Source organism: Schistocerca gregaria, chromosome 1 (genome assembly GCF_023897955.1).
Source record: "Schistocerca gregaria isolate iqSchGreg1 chromosome 1, iqSchGreg1.2, whole genome shotgun sequence".
Classification (NCBI taxonomy): domain Eukaryota; kingdom Metazoa; phylum Arthropoda; class Insecta; order Orthoptera; family Acrididae; genus Schistocerca; species Schistocerca gregaria.
Window position 1 is genome coordinate 1,057,414,814 of NC_064920.1, and position 23,222 is coordinate 1,057,438,035.

At 38.3% G+C, this 23,222-nt stretch overlaps 1 protein-coding gene across 1 annotated transcript in view; it reads right to left on the bottom strand.

Annotated features, from left to right (window-relative positions):
• The window catches only part of LOC126281081 (serine/threonine-protein phosphatase 6 regulatory ankyrin repeat subunit B-like), a 243,704-nt gene that overhangs the window by 217,977 nt on the left and 2,505 nt on the right, over positions 1-23,222 (bottom strand). The window contains exons 2-4 of the mRNA XM_049979814.1: positions 12,326-12,409; positions 9,562-9,768; positions 1,198-1,497 (exon numbers count right to left, since the gene is read on the bottom strand). Coding sequence (XP_049835771.1) covers positions 1,198-1,497; positions 9,562-9,768; positions 12,326-12,385 — 567 coding nt within the window. The 5' untranslated portion in view covers positions 12,386-12,409. The remainder of the gene's footprint in view (positions 1-1,197; positions 1,498-9,561; positions 9,769-12,325; positions 12,410-23,222) is intronic.

Here is a 23,222-nt window from a genome sequence, read left to right on the forward strand (position 1 = left end):
TCAAGATTGTCATTATTGGTCCCCTGTCAATCCACACTGTCACAGACCCATTGACAATCAACACAAATGGTCGTTAATGGTCTGGTATGGAATTTTAAATGGTTACTTGATAGGTCCATATTTTTTTGACCGAAATGTTACTGGGGAATCTTATTTACAACTCCTTTGTGAAGATTTGTTGTAGCTGATGGAAGATGTTGTTTTCGAAACTAGGCAATGAATGTGGTTCCAAAAGGACAGAGCAGATCCCCATTATGCTAAAAATGTGCAGAATGTTTTAAATTTACGGTACCCTGTTCGGTCGATAGGACACAGCGGACCAATTCAGTGGCCTCCACGTTCACCAGACCTAACATCTCCTGATTTTTTCTTGTGGGGTTATTTAAAAAATATTGTTTATGAAAGACACCCTATAACCAGAAACAATATGGAGCAATGCATTCGAAGAGCATGTGCAGCCATACCACGGGATGTGGTGCTCAAAACTGTGGACAACTTTCGCAGACGATTGACTTTATTCACTGAAGCAAATAGGGATAATTTTGAGCAATTTCTTCATGGATAATTTCATTAATTAAGCACCCCAAATTGTGAGAGGCAAGGGGATCCACACTAATGAAGCACCCAAACATCTGAGAGGCAAGAGGACTCACACTAATGAAGCACTCGATGGGAACATCATTCTACTATGTCCATGTAGTCATTCATGAGTAATGCTAAAAGTAGGATATAGTACATTTTGTACAAAACTAGCTTAATTTGGCATAATGATAGAATTGGTCATATTTTTTATCGATTTCATGTGTCTTTCTCTGATAATTCTAAATAAATCAGAGTTCTTCTCCAATTTTGATTTTTCTCGATTTCAGCGCCATCTGTCAATGGTTTTAAAAAATGTTTCAGACAAAACTAGATTAATTTTTTATGGAGAATCCGAATCTGCAATAAAAAACTGGAGTTTCCATTTAAGATTTAAAAGTTGCCCCCCACCCCACACAAGGGGGCGGCAGTTGGGGGTCACATGTAGTATCAATTGATGTCCTCCTTTGAGCTTATGAACTTGTCTTACTCACTATTTTTACCTGATGTATAATTTTCAAGATAATCTCATCTGAAACTTCAGATAGACCAACCTGTATATTGTTTATTCTTATGAGAAGTGATCTACAGCAATAATAGTATCATCAACATACACACCTCACTTCTTGGAAACTCTGCTGTTAACATTAATGGAGTCTGACCATACTTGTCTCTGCAGTCAACAGGGAGACATTTCTGATCTAGTAGATATTTCACCATTTGAGCATCCCCAAGTTCAGCAGCATGATGCAGAACAGTTTTTCCTTGGAGGTCCTGAGAGTCAATTGGAATACCTGACTGCTGCAGAAATTTAAAAGTTTCCAGGGACTGAGAGCGAGAAGCAATGTGCAGTGCAGTCTCACCCATTAAATTTCTAGCCTGGAGATCAGCTCCAGATGAGACCAGGTACTGCAAAACCTATATGTAAAAAGTAATGTTTCGCTTATGAATTAGGTAGAGGTCACATGATATATTTATCTAAAAATAACTATAACACAAAGAAACTATAAGATTCTGGACAAAATTTTTGTTAAGTTGTGATTCCCTTTTTTCCAATTATATTTTTAATTGAATTAAACCCAAGGTGACTGTTTAAATCATAACAAAATATGTCAAGATGTAAATAAAATAGAAAGAAACTTCCACATGGGAAAAATATATTAAAAACAAAGATTCCAAGACTTACCAAGTGGGAAAGCGCTGGTAGTTAGGCACAAGGGGTAAGAGTCTTTCCGCTCCCGGGATTGGAATGACTCCTTACCCTCTCCCTTAAAACCCACTTCCTTTCATCTTTCCTTTTCCTTCCCTCTTTCCTGATGAAGCAGCCGCAGGTTGCGAAAGCTCAAATTCTGTGTATGTGTTTGTGTTTTATACATTGTGCCTATCTACCGGCACTTTCCCGCTTGGTAAGTCTTGGAATCTTTGTTTTTAATATAAAATATGTCAAGAGTTATATCAATCAACCAATAATCTGAAAGTAGAAGGGTACTACTAAAAATATTTTCACATAATATTTTAAGTTAGTCTCTTTGTGCAATATATTTTACAATAATAGAAAATTACTAATGAACAGAATAAATTGGTTAATAGATTCACATAAATTATAAGACCATGGAAATTTAATTCGAGAATTGAGCCTGGACTGAGCTATTATAAGATAGTGCATATTCCAGAAAAATGAGTGGGCATTTATTTACATTTCTGTTACATGTTAGATTTTCATTTTAACTGATGCTAACCTAGTATAATATTACAGAACAAACATTTGACCACTGATAGCACAAATACAAATTGAGGTTGTGCAATGATTAACACTTTATATGAACTTTAGGGAGGAGTAGGGTTCAAATCACCATCCAGCAATGCAGATTTATGTTTTCTCTAAAGTGATTAAGAAGAACTGCATGACGATTACTCATTACATTATATTGCATTACATTAATATTTGTTCCATAGCTCATGAATACGACATTTCATAATGATGTGGGATGTGTAAGTTTAACATGCCGTAAGTTTTCTTTACATGATATAATAATAATTATTATTATTATTAATATTATTTTTATTACCATCATCATCAACATTTTACAGTTTTTACTTCATATCTAAAAATTCATCTATTGAGTAGAAGAAGTTGTCATTCAGAAATTCCTTCAATTTGTTTTTAAATGCTGGTTGGCTATCTGTCAGACCTTTAGTGCTATTTGCTAAATGAACAAAGATTTTTGTGGCAGCATAATTCACCCCTTTCTGAATAGTGAAATCACCCTTTCTTCTAGTGTTGTACCTATGCAATTTGCTATTAGTTTTAAACTGGGGTGGGTTATGAATATCAAATTTCACAAGTGAATATATGTATTCCAAAGGTACCGTGAATATCCCACGTACCTTAAGTAAATGTCTGCAAGGTGACCTTGGGTGAGATGCAGCTATTATTCTGACTACATGCTTTTGTGCAATGAATACTTTTTCTCTTAATGATGAATTACTCCATAACATGATGCCATATGAAAGCAGTGAATGAAAAGAGACATAGTAGGCTAATTTACTGATATGTTTATCACCAAAATTTGCAATAACCCTTGTAGAATAAGTCGCTGAACCAAACCGTTTCAGCAGATCATCAATGTGTTTCTTCCAATTCAATTTCTCATCAATGCGCATACCCAGACATTTTGAATATTCTGCCTTAGCAACAGACCTCTTTTTAGGCTCTATATTTATCAATTGTGTTATGCCATTTAGTGCACAGAATTTTATCATTTACTGCACAGAATTTTATATGTTGTATTTTCTCAACATTTAGTGAGAGTCCATTTGCAGAGAACCATTTAATAATTTTCTGAAGCACATTATTTACAACTTCCTCAGCGAATTTTTTTTTTTTTTTTTTTTTTTTTTTTTTTTTTTTTTTTTTTTTTTGATTACAATACTCATATCACCAGCAAAAAGACATAGCTTTGCACCTCCATAAATATAGAGTGTACATATTAAGACCAAGCGAGGTGGCACAGTGATTAACACATTGGACTCAAATTCGGGAGGACAGCGGTTCAAACTCATGTCTGGCCATCCTGATTTAGGTTTTCCATGATTTCCCTAAATTTCTTCAGGCAAATCCATTCTTCCCTTTAAATACGAATTAACCATATGTGCAATGTTGTTAAATAATTAATTTAATGCACTATTTTGAAGGACTGTTTGACATTGCTGTATGCAACTATTTCATATACTGTAACTAGCTTTGCAGCATGACCAGACTGACCATTCTTAACAGGAAAAGTTTTTGTTTGATTAAATTTATCTTTGTCTAAAAAAATATTATTTATCAGTACACTGCTTTCCTGTTTTACCTGAGTAGGAAAATCAAATTGATGTCAAATTGAAAAAAAACAAACAACACTTCAAGGTCAAGGTTTCCATCAGAATCTTCCAGAAAATCTACATTTAAATCCCCACAAAAAATAATTTGCACCCCTCCCTCTGACAGATATCATAACAAAAAATGCAAGTTTTTCAGAAATAGCTGAACATTTCCTAATGGGGACCTATACACAGCTACAATTATAAACGTACCATTACTTAGATTAAGATCACATGCACATGCTTCTCCTTGTTTCTCTAATCAATTTTTTTTAGTTTCTAAATTTTTCACACTATGATAAATTTTAACATATATGGCAACTCCTCCTCTCTCCATAGGGTCTCTACTTATACGTGCTGAAGGCCTATATCCACGTACATTTACCTTTTCCACATCTGTGACTATACAATGTTCAGACAGGCATAGTACATCCATTCCACCCTCAGTTTCTAAATCTTTGAATCAAATTAGAAGCTCATCCACATTTTTTTAATCCCCTGATATTCTGATGCAGTATACTAACATTATTTTTCACTGTGTTTTTATGAGAATCTTATGACATACTAACATTATTCTTTATTGTAATTTTATGAGAATCTTGTGATACTTTAACATCTCTAGAACCTTCCTGTCTGTGCTTCTTATTAAGCTTAATTTCAATATATGTTGAATCACTGGAGACTTTTCTTAGCCTAAAAAAGAGGTACTCTCATGAGTTTCAGTGATGCCCCTACTTCCCCCCCCCCCCCCCCCCTCCCTCCTCTTAAAGATTTTGCTATCATCCCAGCCAGTTTACTCTGAAATGATACACGGCTTATTCACTTCACAATATTGACCAATGCAGGATTGTGCTCTGTCTCTAAATGTGAATTAATATGTGCCATATTCTAGAGATTTATAATTTCAGTAAAGCTGCCATTGGTATTTCTGTAATAATTGTATTTTTCAAGCTTACGTCCATAGCCACATTCAGTTTCAGGAAAAAACCTTCTCTCAAGAAACTGCTGCAATAAATGGTACTGTGAGCAAAATATGTACAAATGGATGACCATTTCTGTGAAATAATGAATTGTTGTACTTAGTTTCCTGTATTGTCCAAATGGAATGAAGACTTTTCCATATGGCTAAGCCAAACCTGCCCATCTCTTTGCCACCTTTGCACCAAGTTACTTCACCATGACAACTATGTGAACTCAGATGTTGAATACAAAAAGAAGAAAATTCATTCATTCATTCACAAATTATGTTCTGTAAATCTCACCATGAAGTTAAGAATCTTCAGGGATGAGTAAGAAGTCTAGTTATACATTAACAGACAGAAGCAACAACTGCACACTATAACTTTAAAGTATGAAGTGCTTGAAATTGAGTCCAAAAAGTTGCCTAAAATTACGGCAAATTTAGTCGAAGTTGAGGGAGGAAGTAAGTGTTACTTTTATGAAAGCCTCCCTAGTAATTGAACTGCTACAGTTTAAAGTTTTTGTGGTTTTAAAGATTACTTGCTTAAATGCTGGCTATCAATGACTGTGCTGATGACGAACAGTTAACAAGTTATGTTGAGGTTAGTTAAAGTAAATGTTTTCAAGGGTAGATTTGAAATTCAGTATCTGTTAAAAATATCTGCTCCATTAACTGTTGAAAAGGCATATAAGGTGAGTTCAAATTTAGGAAAGAGTGTTACCAAAGTTTACTGATTTTGATTTACTTCAGAAAGTGTGTCCAGTTAGCTTTATAATAGCAGTCAAGATTAAGGGCCACCCCCATTGCAAGTTGTTCAAAATGCATAAAGTTACTTGATTAATAAATATACCAACTGCTTTTAAAGTTTATGTTGAGTTTTGTGCACATTGTGTGATAAAAAGTGTAATATCAGATTGGGAGCCCCCTACTTACTGTTTTTATTATTGAAGGTTCACAAAAACAGTTACAACATTGCTTACTAAGGAATGTGTGAATCTTAATGCAAGTTGAGACATCAAGAGTTAATGTGTGATAACATTCGTTGCTATACAGCCCGCAGTATTGGAGCCAGAGATTCTGAAAGAAACCGCCACTTGTGTCTTAACCAATGAGTCACGTACACCTGCTACTACGGCAGAGTGAGAATGGTTCCTATATCACTTCTTAGTGACTGTACATTCACCACCTATAAGAACCTAAATAAATTATATTAAATATTATTCAATCATTTTCAAAATTGGTACCCTACCTTTTGACATTCAGGAGAAGATTATACCCAAATTTCAGTTTCATAACTGTTATAGCTTCAGAGATAGAAAAAATTTCCAAAACTGACACTTAGGGAACTGAATTCAGTTTGGGAATATAATAATTTATCTTTTGGTATTATCTAAAAACATAATCAGAACTCTCAGTGTGCACAATTAATTAATTGAGATTTTCATATTAAAACTTCAATTATTTTTCATTTTCATAATATAACAAACAGACACAACTATTATTGGTGTCTAATATTGTTGTGGTATAAACGTGAGTGAATAAGAGAGTGAACGTGGCACATTCATAAAATTTTAATGTTGCATTATATACCTGCAAGAGTTACACAAGCCAGTAGTGGGAAAATATTCATAGGGAAATTACCCTCATTGCTGATGATGTGTGTCTAGGTGTGATTGATATTGTAACAGAGCAGCCAGAAAGTCAGCTGGAGTAAAATCTGTACCTAAAGAATATTTTCAGAATTATTGTCTTTTAGTTTCCGTTTATTAAACATTACATTAATATTTGTATGTCAGAATGATGCAAATGCGTGTGTGTATAAGGATTGATGCATGCCAGTTTTGGCATGAGTGTGATCATGAGTGTGTATTCTGATTGGCAGTCAGCATGATAAGCCAATCAGAATTGAGATGGTTCCCGCTCATTACCTGATAGTTACACTGGGATGAGGCTGCAAGGAGAGAGCCACTCGCCAGAATTCTTGGAAGGAAATGTTAAATGTGATATTTCTAATTATGTGTAAAATGAAGGAATTTTGAGTTCCTCACATTTGATACATGGCGTGACTAGTGCTGATATATAGTTACAGACAGATTTGTGAAAATTGGAAGTTTTGGAATTGTTTTGTTGGAATGATATTCGTGTGTGAAAATTTAGCCTTCATAGTATCTGTGTGGCATGTTTCAGTATCCAACTACTGAGTTTTTTTGGTGAGCAGTTTCTTTCTTTTAGAAATCCACAAGAAGGACCAAATATGATAACTCAAATTAGTGGTGAAATTAATAACTGTGAAAATGTTGTTTAATTCGGGTCGGATCTGGACAGATTTCTGGCTGCTGTGCATGTGAAATGTGTGTATGAGTTGTGAACGGGGAGGTAATAGCCACTAGTTTAAATGTGGTCTGAATAGTACCACTTCTTTGGCTATATGGACAAAATAAACCTTTTGTGTGGAAATTTTGGACATTATTTTCCAAAAGCACATCTATTTTCTTACTTTGCAATTCATTTTTTAATGACAGTTTTTCTATAGAACTTTATTTCATTACTAGAGTTTGCGACCTCAGTAATTGTAGGTAATAGATGGTGTTTTTTAACAATGCTGCTTATACACCATCTTGTAAGTATCTACATTGCCGAGAGGAGGGACATCAAGCAGATGTCATTCTGAGGTAGGTGATTTCTAATATGCAGCCTGCTCAGAAGAGTAAAACCCCACCATGCTGCAATTGGTGCATCGATTGCTGGGAAAAACAATAGTGAAGTTAAGGTGTGTAGCAGTTTTTAAATGAACTCATAAAGTATTCACACGCGAGTGATAAAGGGTCTATTGTGGGACAATATACAAGTGTGTTAATGACTGGTAGTTGGAACGCAGTAGTAAAGAATTCAAGTGCTTAAGTTACTAGTGAAGCATACAAGGCAGCTAGAACAACTGACGGTCCACAGTAGCAGACTACGTGCCAACAGCTGAAGATCGATAGGTGCCACACTGCAGCTGCAAACTGGTGGATGGAGCAGTTGGCAGCTGTGTATGGAGTGCTGACTCGTAAACTGGATTCCTCTAAATAAGTATTTTTTTATCACTAAATGCTGAAGCTTATTCTTTAAAGTGTTTAAATTAACTGTCTTAATGCCAGATGGAAGTCTATTATAAAAGATTATTCTTGTTGTATGTGGATTACAGTCTGCAGCCTTTTCTGTACTTGTAATTCTGCAAAAATTTTTGCTTCCACTTGTATTTTACCTATATACGTTTGTTACATTATATTTTGGAGTTTGTTTCACAAACATTAATGCCTGCAGGACATACATAGAGTAGATGGTTAGTATTTCAAATTTTCTGAAGATTTCTCTACAAGGCTCTCTCCTGTTTGCCTTAGCTACCACTCTTAGTGCATTTTCTTAAAAAATTAAAAAATTTAAAAAAATCTCTCAAGCTATCAAGGCAATTAATAAAGAATCTGTATAAATTATCACAAATTAATATAAGTTTAAATATGGCTGCTGTAATTACGGAATTCACAGTGTAGACTCTTCAGCAGTCATGTTTTCTTTTTGCTGTATTAGATGGCTACATATTTTGTAAACCAAATTATTGTGGAAACGTATACCTCAGACAAATTCGAAAAATCTAACCTTGCAGCTTTTTAAAACCTTATGTAGTTTTCAAAATACTACAATGTTTCTATGTCACTCTTTGTAAGCTCACCCCAAAATATTCAGAGTCTGTGTGAAGTAAGCACTCAGCCCAGAACTATGTCACAAGTCCTGAAAGTTCACACACCACTCTTAACAAGCTAACGTCTCCTTGAAAGTCTGGGTTCCAAAATCTTAACAGTAACATCCATATAACATGTTCACAAAATAAGTACATGTCTGTAGCCTGTATTCACAAGCTAACGTCTCCTTGAAAGTCTGGGTTCCAAAATCTTAACAGTAACATCCATATAACATGTTCACAAAATAAGTACATGTCTGTAGCCTGTATTCACAAGCTCAGTGTATCCGTGTAACATAGTTAATATCTCAAATTCAACTAGTGACTGTTATTAACTTTTAAGAGCTTTTCCCTTCAGACAATGTGTGAATAATTCAGACTTCGGCTGTCTATTGTTTTGACATAAACATACATTTATTTGCACTATTTTATCAAGAAGTGTAATGTTTTCACTGCCAATATAAACTGAAGCCAATGTCATGATATTATGTGGTCAGAATTCATATGTTAAAGTGCACTGTGTTTAACTTCCCACTGTCATACTGTTTTTTAGGATTGTGAAAGTGACTAGCTGTAACCAGTCTTTAATGTGAAGACTGAAACAGGTTATCATACTGCCGAAAGTGGCAATAAATGTGGGAAAAGTCATGTTATTTAAAAGCTGTGTAATGTATATTACTGCAATATTTCCCCTAACACTGATATTCAATGAACTTTCTTCAATAAGACACTGAGGGCAGGTGCCTATTACTTGCCCAAGCAATAAGACATTTTCTCTCCATCATGAGTAATATATCAAATTCAGATAGCTTTGCACCATTATAACTAGCTTTGAAATGAGCAAGGGGGATGGGGAATACTTTACTGAATGCTGAAAGAATCCACTAGACAAAATGAAACATGAATAAGTAAAAAAGTTTTTTTTTCCAGAACTTACCTCAAGATTGGGGCACATTGATAATGAAGCACACAAGAGGGTTGTGTTTCCATTCCTATCACATTCTTCCAGTGGAATGCAAACCTCCTCTACCAAGAACTTAACCATTTCCAAATGTCCATGGCATGCTCCATCCATTAAAATGGATTTACCTTCATCATCTTTAATTCTTGGATCAGCACCATTGGAAATCATTTCCCTCAGAGTCTAAAAACAAACTAAATTATAGTCTGGGACAGCCACTGGCTGTAAGTAAGGAAATTAATGTACGTGCCAAATTTCTGTAATGATAACAGTCATCAATAATAAAATACAAAAGTGAAGACACCAGTTGCTCATCATTTGACAATATTCAAAGCGATATTTTAAAAACAGTCAACTGAGCCATTTCACTAATCCTGTAAATGCTGTAGTTTAATTACAATGATCGCCATAAAAAGAGCTGCACTCAGAAGAGCAAGACAGATTGCAATCACTGGCATGCAGATAGATGGTACCTCAAACACAAAATGATTCCACTTTCATCTTTGAAGCACCAATATTTATTGCGCTACATGGCTACAAAATGTTTGTGTTAGTATAACGTTGGACCCCCCCTGTTTGTGAATATAAGGGCTCAGATTTCACAGCATGGAGTTGTACAGGTCTCACATATAGTCCTGTCATGGTCTATCCCATGCCGCTTGCACCTGAGTGTGTAGTTCCTGCAGATTGGTGAGTGAAGTTGGAGGTCTGAAGGCATGCGACATGGTACCTGACACATTCTCACTCAGGGAGATGCAATTGGCTATGGCAGTGAATCCACAGCTGCAAGGTAAGTTTAGGAGGTGGCAGTGGTATAAAGTTGAGTGGTGTTCTGTTGAAATAGACCATGGACATGGGCATTCACAAATGCCAAAGCTAACAGTTCCAGGACCTCCTTCACATACTATGCAGCTGTCACAGGGCAGATTAGGAATACTAATAGTGAATGGGCATCACTAGATATCGTTCCTAAGACCATCACACTAGGCTGGTGGGATGTGTACTAGGAGACCACAAACTGCTCCTTGTGGCACCCTCCACTGTGCCTCCAGAAAGAGACCCAATGATCACCACCTACAAGGCAGATGCGGAACTTGTCACTAAAGATGACCCACTGTAAACCTGCAGGGCTCCATGTCAGTCTTCACTGACACCAAGTGAGTTGGGCATAATGTCTTGGGGGATGTGAGTGGGTAACCATTTTAGCAGTCAGAATGAGGCAAGCCCTGCATGATGTGATTGTCAGCCAGAGGTACGAGGGCTATTCAGAAAGTTGGGAACATTTCCATCTGATGCTGCTAGGTGTGCACCAATTACGTATATTTTGGTTTATGCATGCTCGGCTGCTCAGACAGCATCCATCTGTGACAGCGGGAATGTCCCTGCATGTCTGGTTTTTTTTTTTTATATATTCGAATTTGAAATGTGTGCTGCAATCAGAAATCCCGCCAGTTGTGAGGTGCGGTTTGTGATACGGTTTTTGTTGGCAAAAAACCTGAAACCTATAGAAATTTATTGTGAACTGTGCAAAGTGTATGGAAACAATGTAATGAGTGAATGTTCCATGTAGAAGTGGTGCATTTGGTTTAAAAATGGCTGATGGTGACAGTGTTTTGTAATAGGCAAGGTGTGCTTCTTGCTGATTTTCTTGAACGTGGAGCAACCATAAATTCTGCCCGGTACTGTCAAACTTTGCACAGCCTTAGAAGAGCAGTTAAAAAGAAATGCCGAAGAAAGCTGTCATCCAAGTTTTTTGTTTTTGCACAACCATTCCCGATCCCACATGGCAAACCACACTAAAGAACTCCTTAATTCTTTCAAATTTCTCATCTGCCCTACAGTGCTAATCTTGCACCAAGCAACTTCCACTTGTTTCCCAAGATGAAGAACTGGCTTGCAACGCAGTGCTTTGATGACGATGTGGAACTGCAGGCAGGTGTGACTCACTGGCAGAAGTCTCCAGCGGCAGAATTTTATGACGAATGTCTTTCGTAGCTTTTCCACCGCTACGATAAGTGCCTCAATGTGTTTGGTGATTATGTGGAAAAGTAGTATGTCAGGTCTCTCTTTCAGATGTATATAATAAAATGTTTTCCTTGTACTTAGTTTTTTTTTAATGCCACAATGTTCTCTACTTTCTGAATAGGCCTCATACAACACTTAGAGGATGTTCCATAGAAGGCAGGTCAGCTCACTGAAGGGTTCCTATCATTGTGCTGGATCTGCGCATGTGCAGCGGAAATCCATTGGCCCATTCTTTTGTGTGATGCATGTCAGTTGTCCAGAACCTACAGCGTGTGCATGTGTGCTTTCCTTCATCCACTGCTGCCATTAACATGCAATGGGAATGCCTTACATCAAATGTGGTGCACAACACGGTGATGGAGCCATTCACCCTCCTGCAGCACCACAATCGATCCTCTCTTGAACTTATATAGCTGAACAGTCTACTGTCTAACATGTTGTCTGGGCATAGTGCAGATTCAGGTGATACTCTAGTGATTCTATCTGCCGTCATAGTGGCTGGTATAGCCACTTGGGTCCCCCTTATGTAAACTACAGGTATGACCTCACAGCCCCACCGAAGGTCCCCAAGTGCATGGCCAACCATGCAAATGTAACCACTGTCATAGCTGATGGTATGCAACATATCCACCCAGTCTGCAGTGGACCAGTCAGGTACTTCTGGGTGCAGCTCTTCTTATGATGACCAGTGAACAAGACACTTTTATCTGCTCACCTTGATATCTCCATTGTATGCTGCCTGTCTCAAATGCCAATCATCTTCCATCACTCCCATTTTATGTTTTAAGACAAAATGTGCCTAAAATACAAAAATTGGACACTTTCAAATTTACTGTAATTAGTTTTTATATCTGTATATCATTGACACAATATCAAATGCATGAGATAGGAACATCATAAAGTGAATCGAGCTATCAAATAATCTGCTGTGTCAGTTTCTTAAAAATGTAAATCATTCTTGTAACTCAATAATGTTTGTGCTAACTTGAGCACAATCAAACAATTATCATAAATTAATTAAATTGAGTTCAGACAAAGAAATAATTAAATGTATATTGCTTATGCGAGTACTTAGTCAAGTGAAATTCATGAGGTACTAGTTCTGGAAGAATGAGATTTAACTGTCTAATATTTAACTAGGGATCGATATTCCCGTGTATGCTCTACAAAAGCATAACAAGCTACAGTGTAGATACTTTGTCTGTGACCAGTTCATTTGAAGAAGGATGTGAAGAATATTACTGTAGCTCTGCAGTGATGTATGCTGAGCATTTTATTTACTCTTTGTGAGTTCACATCTGAAAGAGTGTGAAGTTTTTCAATAATCAAAAAATGGAAAATCCAGGATGGAATGTAACAATATTGTGATATGTGAAGATGCTTCTCATCATACAATGGAGAAACTGAGTAGCAGATAGGCACAATAAAAACACTGTCACAAATAATAGCTTTCAGCCAGTAAGGTTTTCATCAGAATTAGATGACAAACACACACATATACACCCACACAAACACACCTCACACACACACACACACACACACACACACACACACACACACACACACACACACACACACACATGGCTGCAGGTTCAGGCAACTGAGGCCACACTGAGAGCAGCAGCACTGGTGCATGATGGATGTGGTGACTCGGTGGGGGTAAGGAAGAGGCTGGGGTGGGGAGGGGGAGGGATCGTAGTGCAGGGGTGGTGGACAGTGACGTGCTGTTGGGGAGAGCACAGGGACAAGGTGGAGAGAGGGTAGGGCAGCTACATGCAGTCAGGTTGATGGAGGGAGTGGAGAGGGGGACAGGGGGGGGAGGGGGGAGAGCAGAAAATGAGAGAATTAAAAAGACTGGGTGCAATGGAGGAATGAGGACTGTGTAGTGCTGGAATGGGAATAGAGAAGGGGCTGCATGGGAGAGGACACTGACTAACAAAGGTTGAGGCCAAGAGGGTTATGGTAATGTAGGATATATTGCAAGGAGCGACTGAATTACATTTTCTGCCAGGGTTTTGGCTACCTCTCGTCATGCCCCGAAATGAGAAATTTCCTGCCCACTATCCTTCCCACCCACCCCACAGTGCATTACCACCATCCACCAAACCTACACAATATACTCATCCATCCCTACACAATACCTGCTCCCAACCTCTTACCTCATGGCTCATACCCCTGGAATAGACCTAGATGCCAGACCTTCCCAATACATCCTCCCACCACCACCTACTCCAGTCCGGTCACAAATAGCACTTATCCCATCAAAGGTAGGGCTACCTATGAAACCAGTCATGTGATCTACAAGCTAAGCTGTGACAACTGTGCATTCTATGTGGAAATGACAATCAACAAACTGTCCGTCTGCATGAATGGCCACTGACAAACTGTGGCCAAGAAACAAGTAGACCACATTGTTGCTGAGTATGCTGCCAAACACAATATCCTTCATTTCAATGACTGCTTCACAGACTGCTGTCATATTGATCCTTCCCACTACCATCAGCTTTTCTGAATTGTGCAGGTTGGAACTTTCGTTGCAATATATCATACATTCCGTCATTAGTAATATCCTCTCTCATCCAGTCCCTTCTCTGTTTCCATTCCAGCACTACACAGCCCTCATTCCTCCATGGTGCCCATTCTTTTTGATTCTCTCCTTTTCTGCTATCCTCCCTCCCCACATCTCCGCTCCCTTTGTCATCCTCCCAACATAGCTGCCCTACTGTCTTTCCACCTCGTCCCCGTGTGCTCCCCAACAGCACATCACTGTCTGCCAACCCTACCCTACTATCCCTCCCCCTTCCTGCCCCTGCCTCCTCCTTACCCCCACCCAATCACCACACCCATCATGCACTGGTGGTGCTGCTTGCAGTGTGGCCTAAGATGCCTAGACTGCAGTCATGTGTGTGTGAATTGTGTTTGCGTGAGTGTGTATGTGTCTGTTGGCTGTCTAGTTCTGATGAAGGCCTTACTGGCTGAAAGCTATTATTTCTGACAGTGTTTTTGTTGTGCCTATCTGTGACTCAGCATCTCTCTTTTCATAATGAAGTTAGTCAATAATTACTTATCTTGCAGTGATTTTGATTTGTTTGATTTGCTAAATGGCAAAATACCTATTTCATGCTATCAATCTTCTGCAGGTATCTACAAATAGCTGGATGTTCATTATCTTTCATGACAATGATAATTATGAGTATGGGGCCTTGTTACCTTTACTTTTGAATGACCAACAGCTTACTTCGAAATATTTAAAGTTTCACTTCATGTCTGAATTCACATAGTCAGATTTTTGCATTAGGAAACCTACTAACTCATTTTCAGATTTTATTATACTGTGATCTAAAGGTTCTAAAATGGAATCAAATTAATTTGAAAAAATAAAGTAATTTTTGCATAACAACCTACAAACGCCATACCAGAAGTTCCTATTTGTAAGGGTGATTATATGGTTTTTCTGCAATGTTAAATATAAAATTAAGGTCATTTATCATAGTCATACTATACACTGGATTACAGTCAACAATGGACAACAATGGACAATATGCATTCCTATATGCTTTGTCCTCAGTTCAAATAAATAATTGTCAAGTTTGATATAGTAAGAAATTAAAATAAAAATAGAGACAATCTATCAGATAACTATATCTAAAATACTACATGTCTTTTACAGAAATGGAAACTAAATTTCTGATAATACTGCTAGTGAAGACTTAAAAAATGTAAAAGTTTTACAGGTTATTTTTATATGTTTACTCTCCTGCTAGAGTAAAAGAATAATGTAGTGCTTGTACAATCCATTAATTTACTCCAACAGACAGGTGAAAGAATGGCCCATTGTAGTAATAGTGGCTTACTGATAAAAGACAGCAAATAGAAAGAAGGAAAGTATACAGTGTTATTGAGTACATGGTGTATCAGGTAATCTTGATTTAATAGTCTTAGTGTTTAATGGTAAAATAACACATTATAAATCAAAACCTTTGTAATTAGATCTCCATTTGCTCCATATTTTCTGCCTTCTTCATACTTTCACCTCAACAAATGACTTCTGTATAACAAAAATTCCAAGCTGCACTGACATCTAAATTCTACTGCATACTGTAATTCCATTATGAATGATACACTCACAACACTGGTATAATATCTACAGTTAATTCATAATGTATAAATTATTCTACAAAGAACCAACAAAACAGTCAAACAATACTGCAATTCCATCTGTAAGTGGCAGGGTCAACCATTTCACAGATCAGAGGAAGGCAAAGGCACACTATCGCTAATGCACCATGTCAAGTAAAGCACTGTGGTAATCAAATCCACTTACAGATTAATGCCTGCTTTGCTCTCATCAAACACATTTCAATTTTCTTCAAGATATGTTCCACATGTCTTCTGTCAGAAAAATTAACACAAATAATAGGCTCCAAATATACTAACTACATCTGTCACATTCCACATTGGTATTTTCACTTCCTATGACTGAGTAACTTCAGCAAGTTTGCTTCCCAAGTACATTCTTGTTAGTTATTTTCATTATACATTTGTCATCAACTATTATTCACTGTTAGAATCATAGTGAAGTATTAAAGCTGTAATGCAATTCTGGAAGACTATTAAATGAAACCCTCCATTTGGAACCTACTACCAACAACAAAAGAACTGCAATAAAATTTCTAATTTATGAGAAGGTCTGCATGGGCATTCCAGTGATAGCAAAAGACTGAATGACCTGCAAAGAAAGTAATGTTGCAGGAAGACTTTCTCCAAACCTCCCTATGCATTACATTCTTTCAGCGATAGGAATCCTTGTTGTACCTACATATTTTCTACAACTACGTACACAGCTACATGATTGCTCTCTGCAGTTCACGATTAAGTGCCTGGCAGAGGGTTCATCGAACCACCTTCAAGCTAATTCTCTACTGTACCTCTCTCATCAAAGGCACTGGAAAAATAAACACTTTAATCTTTCCGTGCCCTCTCTATTTCTCTTATTTTATTATGATGATCATTTCTCCCTATGTAGGTGGGTGCTAACAAAATATTTTCACACTCTGAGGAGAAAGTTAGTGATTGAAATCATACCTGTGGAACTGTCTCCCCTAATTTGTAATAATACAAAATGAGCTTCCTTTCTATGAACTTTTTTGCTGCACTCTGTCAGTCCTATCTTATGTGGATCCCACACTGCACACCAATACTCCATAAAAGGGCAGACAAGCATAGCATAAGCACCCTCTTTAGCACACCCATTACAGTTTCTAAGTGTTCTACCAATCTCAGTCTTTGGTTTGATTTCCCCACAACATTATCTACGTGATCATTCCAATTTAAGTTATTCATAATTGTAATACCTAAGTATTTAGTTGTGTTTACAGACTTTAGATTTATGTGACTTATCATGTAACTGAAATTTAGAGGATTCTTTTTAGTGCTCATGTGGATGACTTCACACTTTTTATGATTTAGAGTCAATTGCCACTTCTTGCACAATACAGGTATTTTGTCTAAATCATTTTGCAATTCGTTTTGATCATCAGATAACTTTACAAGATAGTAAATGACAGCATCATCTGCAAACAGTCTGAGAAGGTTGCTCAGTCTGTCACCAAAATCATTTATGTAGATCACGAACAACAGAAGTCCTATAACACTTTCTTGGGGAATGTCAGATATTACTTCTGTTTAACTCAATAACTTTCTTCAGTTATCATGAACTGTGACCTTTCTGATATGAAATCACAAATCCAGTCACACAACTGAGACAATACTCCAAAAATATGGAATTAATTTCATGTTCTCTGTCAATAGCACACATTACTTTCTGACAATAGAGACTAGTTCTGTTTCATAAGAGCAATATTTTCTGAATCCGTGTTGGCTACTTGGTGATAAATTGTTTTCTTTGAGATGATTCATAATGTTCAAGCATGCCAGAATCAACGTTAGTGATGTGGGTCTGTCATTCAGTGGACTACTCCTAATTTCTATTTCTTGGATATTGGTGTAGCTTGTACAACTTCCCAGCCTTTGGATATGGAACATTCTAAGAGTGAATGGTTCTATATGGTTGCTAAGTATGGAGCTATTGCATCAGCATACACTGAAAGGAACCTAACTGGTGCACAATCTGGACTGGAAGCCTTGCTACACCAAGGATATATGCTTATAAGTTACTCATATTGCCAGTTGTTCTGGATTTGATTTCTGGAGTATTTACTTTGTCTTCTTTTGTGTAGGAATTTCAGAAAACTATGTTTCGTAATACTGCTTTCCTGGCACTGACATCAATATCATGACCATTGTTATCATGCAGTGAAGGTATTGATTATGTCTTGCCACTAATGTACTTCACATTCAACCAGAACCTCTTGGGATTTTTCGCCAGATTTTGAGACAGAGATTTGTTGTGGAAACTATTAAAACATCTTGCACTGAAATTTGCACTAAATTTTGAGCTTCTGTAAAACTTTTGCAATCTTGGGGATTTTACATTCTTTTAAATTTGGCATGCTTCCTTTGTTGTTTCTGCAATAGCTTTCTGACCTGTTTTGCATACCGTGGAGGACCAGCACAATCTGCCGTGCGGGATTAGCCGAGTGGTCTAAGGGGCTGCAGTCATGGACTGTGCGGCTGGTCCCGGAGGAGGTTTGAGTCCTCCCTCAGGCATGGGTGTGTGTGTTTGTCCTTAGGATAATTTAGGTTAAGTAGTGTGTAAGCTTAGGGACTGATGACCCTAGCAGTTAAGTCCCATAAGATTTCACACACATTTGGACATTTTTGAACCAGCACAATCTCTTATTAATTTATTTCGTATATATCTCTTTGTTGCCATCAATACTATTTCTCTGAATTTAAACATCTGGTCTATGCTTACATAGTCATGCCATATAACTACCTACCATTAGCTCATCATCTCTTGGCATACAGAAAATATTTCCATTTACCATTCCTTAACATAGCTATGCGAAATACAACTTCATTTTATTTTTGTTACAACAATAGTATGAAAAGGCAAGTCGCCACTCACCATATAGCGGAGATGCTGAGTCACAGACAGGCACAATGAAAAGACAGTCACAATAAGCTTTCGGCCAATGAGGTCTTGGTTGATAAAAGCCTCATTGGCCAAAAGCTCATTTGTGACAGTCTTTTTGTTGTGCCTACCTGCGTCTCAGCATCTCTGCTATATGGTGAGTGGCAACTTTCCTTTTCATAATATTATTACATTCCATTTGGATTTTCCACTGTTTGATTATTTTCATTATAGAGATAATTACTCTCCCAGTAATTTCAAAACTGCTTTTTCTCTTTTGATTACAGAGAAACCCTCCGTCTTTTAGTGCTTGCTGAATCAAAAGTCTATTTCTCACTGCCACAATTCAGTCTCATAACACAGACAGACTGTTAAAATTTCATTTTGGGCACTTAGACATTCTGTAACTTAGATCTGAAAACTCTCTTTCATTTGCCAAAATTATTCCAGACCATTTCTACTCCTCTCTTTATTTCATTCTTGTCCATCTATGTGTATCTTCAACTGCAATAAATACAATGAAATGTGAAGCAGTTCTAAGGTATCATAGTTAATTTGCACTATTTTGTTTTCAACATGTGCATTGTTGTGTTTTTGATGTTATGTACAGCGCAAAAACTGGTGCCAGTCCCTTCATAACAATATAACTATTGCAACTTACATCAACCTGAACCTGCTTACTGTAGTCAAGACTTGGTGTCCCTCTTTGTACTCCCACACTTTGTACTCCCGAAAAAATCCACTCGAGTTTGCAGTTTACGGAGAGTGAGACGATGTGGGAAGTTGAACCCGAGCATTGTAGTTGAGTTGAATTCATTGCCTGCAGTGAAGTATGGTGAGGGCAGATGTTCGATGACACTAAAGATGTAGACAGCAGCGAAACATCGGTGCCTGTGTCCACTAGGAAATGGTATCCCGACAAAATGTCTTTAATGTAAAGTCGTCTGCAATTATCTGGTTGTTCGTGGACAGAATGGAGCACTGTCATGTTGTGCGCAGGAGGCAGCACCTGGACCTACCTGCGATTGGCGTTTGGGAAGTGGCAGGGTGGTCTGCAGTTCCATGCCGCCTCGCCAAACCATGTGTGGAAGTAACAGTACGTGTAATGCAGTTGCATTTCCTGCGGAAAGTTCGTTGCCAGGGAGGTGGCCAGGTTCGATGGCTGCAGCTGTTTTGGTTGCAGGAGGGGGCATGACCGTGGGTGGAGCCGGTGATGTCCCAGTTTCTTGTTTACTGCTTCTCGGAGCCAGCAGAACGATTGACACAGTACAGCCCCGGCCGCACCCAGCCGCAGGGCGATGATCCTGAACCTGAGACTTGTCAGATAGGCAGTGGCTGGTGAAATGGAGCAGTGATGCATCATGTAGCTTGTCAGCATTTGCTCAACAGGTTCGGGAGACCTTTGATCCAGAGCAAAGAGGATGTGAGGAGATACTTTATCTGACCAGATGGCAAGGAGAGCTGTGTCAGAGAATAGATCAGTGCTGACCAGGGCACGTAGCCATCTCCAGAGCTGGGAAGGTTTGTCATTGCCTAGTTGCTCGACGTGGAGCACTTGCCATATTGCTGCCTCAGTTGAGAGTGCAAGCCGACGTAGAACTGTCTTTTTGGCTAGAGTGTACAGGGTAGACAAGTCCGGGGCGTCGACCAGGTCAGCAATCAAGTCCTCCTGGTCATACAGGTGGGTGATGAGGCACAGAAACCTGGTTGACTCATCAAGTTTGTGATGGTTGAACACTTTGTCCACAATTTTGAACCAGGTTGTAGCTCTGTCAGGATTGAATGGTGGCAGTGACAGTAAGCATTGTAGAATGTTTGGAAGAACAGTTTGAATTGAGTTTATCAGGGCACTGAATCAAGCTGTTGTTGCTGTGGTATTCCAGGAGAGTGTGCCTCCAGGGAATGTGGCAATGATGGCTGTTCAAGTGGCAGAGTGAAGGTGACATGTTGTGGTAGAGCGCGATCCGTCACGACGTGGAAGGCCGATGCAGGTGAGACACCGTAATGTGTCGATTGCAGCTGCGGAAGCTCAACACATTGCGGGTGTGTTCAGATTGACGTGTGGCGGGAGACCGACGTGGATGAGGCACTGAGATGTGCCGAGAACGGTAGCGGAAGCTCGACTGGTGCCGGTGTGGGAGCAACAGGTGAGAAAATGTTCAAAGTTTGAGAATGCATGTTAGTCGACGGAAAGCTTGGCATATGATCAGAGCTGGAGCCACCTGTGTTGGAGGGAGGCTGCAGAGGTGCGGGCTGTCTGGAAGCACAGTGTGGGAAATGATGTCGAATGTGGGATGGAATGTGTGAATGTTCACAGTTCACAGTCACACAACTCAAAACGGTGTGTGGATGAGGTGAATGTCATGGCACAAAACACTGAGGCATAACACTGGGACAGAGGTGGAGGTCAGGCACAGATAACAAGTTATTGTTCCTGTTGCAGGCCGAGGTATCGAAGTAGGAAGGCATGCGCTGATGTTGAACCGAGGCAGACGCAGGCGTGGTCATATGCTGAGGAGGTTGACCTGTGAAGAAAGCAGTTCTGGCTACGTGACAGGTATACGTGTGGTACTGCATGGATTGCGGTATAGCAAATCGTTGTCCTGGCGGTGGTAGGTTGCCCAACGAAGCATTTGCAAAAATCAGCATTGATCTCCCACTGCACGGAGATCCATAAGAGGTAACTGCACAGTCTATGAGGGAGGGCACATGTGCTGGGAACAAAGATGTTTGATAGCCAAAGTCATGAACGCTCCTAACCTCACTTATAGTTGCAGGCTCGAAAATGTCCAGCAAAATCAGCGTAATTGTCGAGTGAGAGGCATCGTGTTGCGGTCCTGGTGGGTGTACATCGACCGCAACATGATGCATGTCGATCATAAAATCTGGTGTTAGGTGCTGGGCCGAAGTCATTGTTTCAATGCTGTCTTGATGTAATACACGCAAAAATAACAGACGCATAGGTCGCAGGCACAGTAAAATGGTGGAAACGGAAGACTTTACAACTCGGAGTCACCAGTGAGGGGGAAGTTCGGTTCAGTTACACCAAACACTCCCATTTTGCAGTAGTTCCTTTATTCACCTAAACACATCAAAGGCTCACAAAAAAACAGCCCAAAGACAATGCTCAGCGGCCAAAGACGATGCTCGGAGTCTAGAGACAAACGTATATCAATGCTGGTGTCGACCTCATCGGCACCATAAGTGTTTTACAAAGATGTGGCACAATACCTAAAATTATTTTATGCAAAATTACACTGGCCTTGGAAGCCTACAAACATATTCTAAAAATAGGTTAATGCTGCCATTATTTTTCCATGGTGCATTGCTTATAACTTGTGGCTTTCTTTTGGTCTGCACAGATGACTTCCCATCAGGTTCATTGATGAGTCATATGACTGTAGATAGACTACGTTTCTATTACTATTACCCTTAGCAAAGTAACCTTAGATTTAAGTCCATATCATTCAGTTGGGTTTAAGTGGCAGTGATTGGCAGACTAATGGCCCAGAATCAGAATTCTCTCCCATAACATACAGAGTTAAATCACAAGATTTCTACAGGAGACTTGTCAATACGGCAATTACAATTTATGTGTATTACAGAAACAATAATTATTAATTTATAATTTACAGAGACTGTGTGTAGCCTAACAAAAGTATTACTGTAAAAAGAGAGAATAATTATTACAGTCATTTAATAGACATAAAACTTCTAAGCTTAATTAACAAAACATTTCAGCCACTTGCTTTCATATTCAGATTTTCATATTATCATTAAGAAATTCTTCTATGGAATAATAAAATTTCTGTACTAACAATTGTTGTAGTTTTTGCTTTAGTTGTCCATATACATGCTGAGGATTTGTTTCTTTTTTAGTATGTTGAAAATGATCATGCCCATGCATTCTAGGGTTAGTACAAACAGCTTTAATCTATGAGTGGGAAGCATGAAATTCTCATTGTTCCTAGTACTGTATATTCATGTTTGAAAGTTATTGTCTATGAATAACTTGGAGTTACTGTAAAAAAAAAAAATAATCATTTTATAAATGTACAAACGCGGAGCACTCGATATTTTTAAATTTCTTAACAGTGGAAGAAAGGATACTTATGGTTTTGTATTAGGCATATTTCTAGCAATTGCTTTTTGTAATTTTAAGATTCTAGTCATTTTGCATGTGCCATACTTTATGACTGATTCAGAGTAGCTGTGGTAAACTATTTTTCTTATCTCCATGCTACTTGAATATGACAGAATCTTCATTGCAAAAGTCAGACTGTTAAATTTACTTGCTAAATACTTTATGTGTGAAGATCAGGATAGATTTTGGTCCAAATGCAGGGCTAAACATTTAACACAGTCTGCTTCTTTCAGTTCTTGGTTTCTACAACTAATGTGGAATTCTTTTGCCTTGGAGTTTTTAGCTTTAAACTGCAGCAAATGTGTTTTCCCAATATTCAGTTTTAGCCCATTTAGTTGGAACCAGTTTTCCAAACTGTCTAATAGTTTTGTGACTGCTGAAGGAATTTGTTTTGCTTTCGGCAATGGCGGAAGTATCATCAGTGAATGAAAC